A 7740-nucleotide genomic window follows, 5' to 3' on the forward strand; every position below is an offset into this window, starting at 1 on the left:
TTACTGTATACGCAGCAAAGCCTGCTCTGGTCCACGTTACTGTACACACAGCACAGCCCGCTCCCAGTCCACATTTCTGAACACCCTGGTCCGTGACATTGGTTACATCCTTCCATGGGTCAGCATCCTCGTGACTTTGTTCTGGTAGTTTCACTGCTGTTGACTGAAGCTCCCTGCCCCCGGCCTTCTCGTCTGCTCTGTAGAGTAGCTGTTAACCCTTTGGTCTTATGTAGAGATTTTTTTTTTCCCAAAAGAACACAATTGTTTTGGTTACTTTGTGCTGCTCTAACAGAAAATACCAGAAGTGGGATGCCTTGTTCAGGAGTTTATTCTCTTACAGTTCAGGAGGCTAGAAGTCCAAGTTCAAAGTGCCAGCTCTAGGGGCTGGGTGAAAGCCCCTCGACCTTGGGCTTCAGCTCTGCCTCTTGCTGCCCGCCCACTGAAGCTGGAGACTTCTCTTCACTCAGGCAGCTGCTGGCTGCTGAGGCTGACAAGCCCAAGGTCAACAAGTGAAAAGCCACAGTCCCAATATTACCAAACCACACGGCAGGCCATTGATTCCTTAACAGTCCCAAGATCAGCAGACAGTATGGCTGCTGAACAACAGCTCGGCTACATGCAGGGTCCAAGCGTGCCAAAAGCTGCAGCCCATTCCCAAAGCTTCTCCTCATATATGGGAAGCAGACCACCACATCCCTAAGGCAGCTCTCAGCTGCTCACGGCAGATTCACCGTGGAGTTGATCACCAATCTCACCACGGGGAATAACTATATCCAGCTGCCCAGCTACTCAACCAGGCACAGCCAAGTTGACACATGACCTTAACCACCACACAGTACTCAAGGGTGACAATCCCTACTCTGAGCTAAACTGTTACTTAGCTTATAGGTGACATGAAAGCATCATTTCAATACCAGGTTTGATGAGTAACTCGGAGCCGTGGTCTCAGAGACTCTGCCAGGCTCCAGAAGTCAGTAGTAATCTTGTGTTCTTTTTACAGAAAGGTTCTGAGATGGGAAAGATCTGCTTCATGAGTCTGTCTGGAGAGAGGTTCCGGAGCCCCCATCCACCATCCCTGCTCTGCACCTGCAGCTCTGGGATTTGAACTGGCCGCTGCTGGGGAGCCCCAACCCTCCATGAACATATGCCTTTGTCTCCTAGGGCGACTCAGGAGGCCCTCTGGTCTGCAAAGAGCCTTCCGGAAGGTTCTTCCTGGCAGGCATCGTGAGCTGGGGAGTCGGTTGTGCAGAAGCCCGGCGGCCAGGGGTCTATGCCCGTGTGACCAGGCTTCGTGACTGGATCCTGGAGGCCATTGCCATGGCCAGCAGGCCCCTGGCTTCTACCTTGGCTCCTGTCCATGCCACCACCAGCAGCGCCTCGACCACCAGCCCCGAGAGCCCTGTGGTCGACACCCCAACCAGACCCACACGGATCCCCAGCACAGCAGCCCTGGACTCAGCCACTGCCTCCAAGCCACAAGGTATTTCCCAGAGAGACAGAAAGAAGTAGGTGTCATCACCTGTGCCAGGTCAGGTCGACTGGTACTGGCTTTCGGAAGCACTCTGTGGACAGGAGATGGATGGTTGATTAGTGATGTCTGTCATGGGCACAAGCATGGACAAAAGGTACAGGCTGCCCATCCAGTCATCACTTTTATTTTATTTTATTTTTAATACAATATACATTGAGAGCCATGGTAACACAATAGTTAAGTGCTCAGCTGCTAACCGAAAGGCTGACAGTTCAAACTCCCTAGTGGCTCTGCGGCAAAAAGACCTGGTGATCTGCTCACGTAAAGATTCCAGCCTAGGAAACCCAATGGGGCACTTCTACACTGTCACATGGGGTCGCTAGGAGTTGGAATCAGTAGACAGCACACAACAACATAATACACTTCGTTGTCGTTGTCGTTAGGTGCTGTTGAGTCGTCTCCAACTCATAGTGACCCCATGTACAACAGGATGAAACACTGTCCAGCCCTGCACCAGCCCCACGATCCCTGCTGTGCCTGGGCCCATTGTTGCAGCCATGTGTCATCCATCTCACTGAGGCCTTCCCCTTCTTTGTTGACCCTCCACCTTTCCAAGCATGATATCCTTCTCCAGGGAATGGTCCCTTCTGACAACATGTGAGACGAAGTCTGGCTGTTTGTGCTTCCAAGGAGCACTCTGGCCACACTTCTTCCAGGACAAATCTGTTAGGCCTTTTAGCGGTCCACGGTCCTTTCAGCATTCTTCACCAGCACCACAGTTCAAAAGCCTTGACTCTTCTTTGGTCACTGTCCAGCTTTCACATGCATATGAGGCGATTGGAAATACCACAGCTTGGGTTGTAAGCACCTTAGTCTTCAAGGAGCTATCTTTGCTCTTCAGCACTTGAAAGAGGTCCTTTGCAGCAGATTTGCCCAGTGCTATACATCATCTGATGTCCTGACTGCTGCTTCCATCCGTGTTGACTGCAGAACCAAGTAATATGAAGTCCTTGGCAACTTCAATCTTTTCTCCATTTATGATTTATGATGATGCTGCTTATTGATTTTTGTTTTCTTTTTATTGAGGTGTAATCCATACTGCAGACTGTGGTCTTCAGTCTTCTTCAGTAAGTGCTTCAAGTCATCTTCACTTTCAGCAAGCAAAGTTGTGTCGTCTGCATATCATTGGTTGTTAATGAGCCTTCCTCCAATCCTGATGCCATGTTCTTCTTCATATAGTCCAGATTATTAGATTATTTGCTGAGCATACAGATTGAATAAGTATGGTGAAAGGATACAACCCTGACACACTCCCTTCTTGATTTTAAACCACACAGTGTCCCTTTGTTCTGTTCCAACGACAGCCTCCTGATCTATGTACAAGTTCCTCATGAGCACAATCATGTGTTCTAGAATTCCCATTCTTCTCAATGTTATCTATAATTTGTCATGATCCACACAATCAAATGCCTTTGCATAGTCAATATAACACAAGTAAACATCTTTCTGGTATTCTTTGCTTCCAGCCAAAATCCATCTGATATGAGCAATGGTATCCCTTGTTCCACATCCTCTTCTGAATCCAGCTTGCACCTCTGGAAGTTCTCTGTCAATATACTGCTGCAACCATTTTTGAATTAGCTTCAGTAAGATTTTACTTGGGTGCAACATTGATATTGTTTGATAATTTCCACATTCTGTGGGATCATTTTCCTTTGCAATGGGTACAAATATGGATCTCTTCCAGTCAGTTGGCCAGGTAGCTGTCTTCCAAATCTCTTGGCATAAACAAGTGAGTGCCTCCAGCAGGGCATCCGTTTATTGAAACATCTCAATGAATATTCCATCAATTCCTGGAGCCTTGTTTTTCACCAGTTCCTTCAGTGCAGCTTCAACTTCTTTCTCAATACCATTGGTTCTTGATCATATACCACCTCCTGAAATAGATGAACATCGACCAGTTCTTTTTGGTACAGTGACTCTGGGTATTCCATCTTCTTTTGATGTTTCCTGCATCATTCAGTATATTGTCCATAGAATCTTTCAGTGTTGTAACTCAAGGCTTAATTTTTTTTCTCAATTCTTTCAGCTTGAGAAATGCTGAGCATGTCAGTCCCTTTTGGTTTTCCAACTCCAGGTCTCTGCAAATTTCATTATAATAATTGATTTTGTCTTCTCAAGCTGCTCTTTGAAATCTTCTGTTCAGCTCTTTCATCTTGTCATTTCTTCCATTTGCTTTAGCTACTCTCCAATCAAGGGCAGGTTTCAGAGTCTCTTCTGATGCCCACTGTGGTCTTTTCTATCGAGTCTTTTTAGTGACCTTTTACTTCATGGATGATGCTCTGGATGTCATCAACAATTCCTCTGGTTTTCAATCAGTGGTGTTCAATGCATCAAATCTATTCCTTAAATGATCTCTAAATTCAGGAGGGATGTAATCAAGGTCCTATTTTAGCTCTGATGGACTTGTTTTAATTGTCTTCAGCTTCAACTTGCACTTGCATATGAGCAGTTGATGGTCTGTTCCACCGTCAGCTCCTGGCCTGGTTTTGGCTGAAGATATTGAGCTTCTCCATCACCTCTTGCCACAGTTGTAGTCATCTTATTCCTGTGTACTCCATGTAGTGAAGTCCACGTGTATAGCCGCTGTGTGTGTTGAAAAAAGGTATTTGCAATGAACAAGTCGTTGGTCTTGCAAAATTCTATCATGCGATTTCCAGTATCATTTGTCACCAAGGCCATATTTTCCAATTATCAGTGATTCTTCTTTGTTTCCAGCTTTTGCATTCCAGTCACCAGTGATAATCAGCACATCCTGATTGCATGTTCAGTCAATTTCAGACTGCAGAAGTTGGTAAAAATCTTCAGTTTCCTCATCTTTGGCTTTGGTGCTTGGTGCATAAGTTTGAATAATAGTCATATTAACTGGTCTTCCTCATAGGCATGTGGATATTATACTATCACTGACAGCATTGTACTTCAGGATTGGACAGATCTTGAAACATTCTTTGTGATGATGAATGCTACTCCATTCCTCTTCACTTTGTCATTCCCTGCAGAGTAGATCACATGGTTGTCTGATTCAAAATGGCAAAACTGGTCAATTTCAGCTCACTAATGCCTAGGATATCAATCTTTATGCATTCCTTTTCATTTTTGATAACTTCCAATTTTCTTAAATTCAAACATCGTACATTCCATGTTCCAATTATTAATGATGTTTGCAGTTGTTTCTTCCCATTTTCAGTCATTCCCTATTCTGGTTCCCTAGTGACACTCTGACAAAAATATATACCACCAATGGGACGGCCTTAACAAACAGGAGTTTATTCTCTTACAGTTCGGGAGACTAGAAGTCCAAGTTCAAAGTGCCAGGCTCTAGGGGCTGGGTGAAAGCCCCTCAATCTTGGGGTCTGTCTCTGCCTCCTGCTCCCAGCCCACTGGAGCTAGAGGCGTTTCTTCACTCAGCTGCTGGCTGCTGAGGCTGAGAAGCCAAGGTTGACAAGTAAAAAGGCACAGTGCCCATGTTACCAAACCACATGGCAGGCCATTCACTTAAGTCCATTGTAAGTCCCAAGGTCAGCAGAGCATAGCAGGCTGCTGAGCAACAACATGGCTACAAGCAGGGTCCAAGCGTGCCATAGGCTAGAGACCATTTCCAAGGCTTCTCCTTAAATATAGGAAGCAGACCACATCCCAAAGGCAGCTACTCAGCTGCTTGTGGTAGATCCCACCATGGAGTTGATGGCCAGTCTCATCATGGGGGATAATTCCCACCAGCTGCCCAGCCACTCAACCAGGTCCAGACAAGTTGACACACAAACGTAACTACCCCATGCCCCATCAACACATGAAGGTCCCCAAAGCTTTACTGCATCCACATTATGAAGGTCAACTCTACTCGAGGAGGCAGCTCTTCCCCAGTCGTATTTTGAGTCCCTCCCACCTGAGGGGCTCATCTTCCGGGACTATATCAGACAATATTTCAGGGCTATTCATAAAGTTTTCCAGTAATGTATCAGACAATGTTTCACTGCTATTCATAAGGTTTTCACAGGGCAATTCTTTGAGAAGTGAATGGGTCTTTCTTTCTTCTGAGTCTGTCTTAGTCTGGAAACTCCACTGAAACCTGTCCACCATGGGTGACCCTGCTGGCATTTGAAACACCAGTGGCATAGCCTCCAGCCTCACAGCAACCCACAAGCCACCTCAGTACGACAAACTGACAGACAAGTTCATCTCTCTTAACTGTTCCAAACTGCTCCACTCCCACTTCCCAGCCTGCCCTACCTGTTCCAGCCCTCCAAAGCCCGTCTCTGCCACTTCCCGGCCTCCGTACCTGTCCTCCCCACCCCCAGCAGTATTTTATTTAATAAAATAGAATATATTTTATTAAATAAGTATAGTATACTTTATAGTCAGGAGCTCTGGTGGGCATTTGGCTGCTAACCAAAAGGCCAGTGGTTCAAATCCACCAGCCACTCCACAGGAAAAAGATGAGGCAGTCTGCTTCCTTAAAGATGTACAGCCTTGGAAACCTGATGGGGTCACTATGAGTCGGAATCGACTTGATGGCAGTGAGTTTGGTTTGGCTGTCCTTATAGTATCCACCACCTGTCTGTCCGTTTGTCATACTGTGGTGGCTTGTGGGTTGCTGTGAGGCTGGAGGCTATGCCACTGGTGTTTCAAATGCCAACAGGGTCACCCGTGGTGGACAGGTTTCAGTGGAGTTTCCAGACTAAGACAACTAGGAAGAAAGGCCTAACAATTGACTTCTAAAACAAAAGTTACCAGGATCTTAGGCTGGGCTCTCTAGAGAAGCAAAACCAGCAATAGATATAGAGAGAGGGAAAGAGAGGGAGAGAGAGGGAGATTATCTCCAGGAAATGGCTCACATGGTTATGGGGGCTGGTGGTCCCAAACCCCTAAGTCGGGCATCAGGCTTGGGGACTTCTGCAAACTGAAGAGGAATGATGTTGCCTTCATCGTCAAAAGGAACATTTCAAGCTCTGTCCTGAAGTACAGCGCTGTCAGTGATAGGATGATATCCATATGCCTACAAGGAAGACCACTTAATACTACTATTATTCAAATTTGCCTACCAACCACTAAAGCCAAAGATGAAGACACTGAAGATTTGTACCAATTTTGTGATCTGAGATTGATCGAACATGCGATCCGGATGCACTGGTGAGCACTGGTGATTGGAGTGAGAAAGCTGGAAACGAGAAGGATCAGTAGGTGGGCAGCAGCCGTGGTGCAGGGAGTGGGGCTGGAGGTCAGCGGATGCAATCCTGCAGGACCACTGACCTATCCACCGGGAATACCTTTCTTTGACAGTATAAACTGCAACTGTGTGCGTGAACCTTGCAAGATGAAATACACGGGAATCAAAGGGACTACACCTGTAGAAAGAGATGATAGATAAGGTCTTTCCAAAGAAGGGTTGATGCCTTTGAATTATGGTGTTGGTGGAAGATATTGAAAATATCATGTCCAGCCAGAATGATGGACACATCTGTCTTGGAAGTACATCAGACGGCTCCTTAGAAGTAAGATTGGCCAGACTTTGTCTCATGTACTTTGGTCCTGTTAACAGAGGGCCCAGTGTCTGGACCACATCATGCTGGGGAAACTAGAGGGTCACCAAAACAGCAGGCCCTCGACGAGCTGGACTGACGGATGCGGTGGCTGTGGCGACGGGCTCAGGCGCAGCGAGGACTGTGAGGCTGACGCAGGACCGGGCGAGGTTTCCTTCTGTGGTGCGTGGGGGTGCTGTGAGTCGGAGCCGACTCGACGGTCCCTGACAACAACATCTTTACAGCATAATGTAGGGTATGACAGAAGGTGCCTGGCAGATGCCAGCAGAACAAGAGGATGTGTGGAGAATGTCTGTGAAGGCCCCACAGAGGCTGGGAGCAGGGACCGTGGGGTCAGAACGTGCATTCAACAGTTCGTGCATTTTGTTTTGTGACACTCATTACAGTCCTTGCAGTGGAACAGCTGTCCTCCCACTTCCTCCCTGGGGCCACCCTGTCCCTGTGTCCCTTTCCTGTGCATGCCTGCCTCCTAGCGTCCTCCCTGCCCTTCGGATCTCCTGCGGTTGACTCTTCTAAGGAGTGCATCTCCCGGGGGTAGCTGTTCAGCTCGTAGGCCTAATGTCTGGCTGAGAGTTAGCCTGGGAGTGGGGCCAATTCCAACCCTAAAGGGTGACTTGGGGCTGTGGTCTTGGGGGTCTCACAAGTGTCTATCTAATCAGTAATCCTGGT

At 47.2% G+C, this 7740-nt stretch overlaps 1 protein-coding gene across 1 annotated transcript in view; it reads left to right on the top strand.

Moving 5' to 3' along the window:
* The window catches only part of TMPRSS9 (transmembrane serine protease 9), a 47716-nt gene that overhangs the window by 20895 nt on the left and 19081 nt on the right, over window positions 1-7740 (top strand). The window contains exons 10-11 of the mRNA XM_007951072.1: window positions 1162-1480; window positions 1573-1625. Coding sequence (XP_007949263.1) covers window positions 1162-1480; window positions 1573-1625 — 372 coding nt within the window. The remainder of the gene's footprint in view (window positions 1-1161; window positions 1481-1572; window positions 1626-7740) is intronic.

This window comes from Orycteropus afer, unplaced genomic scaffold (assembly GCF_000298275.1).
Source record: "Orycteropus afer afer isolate SDZICR_OR568_19922 unplaced genomic scaffold, OryAfe1.0 scaffold00291, whole genome shotgun sequence".
Classification (NCBI taxonomy): domain Eukaryota; kingdom Metazoa; phylum Chordata; class Mammalia; order Tubulidentata; family Orycteropodidae; genus Orycteropus; species Orycteropus afer.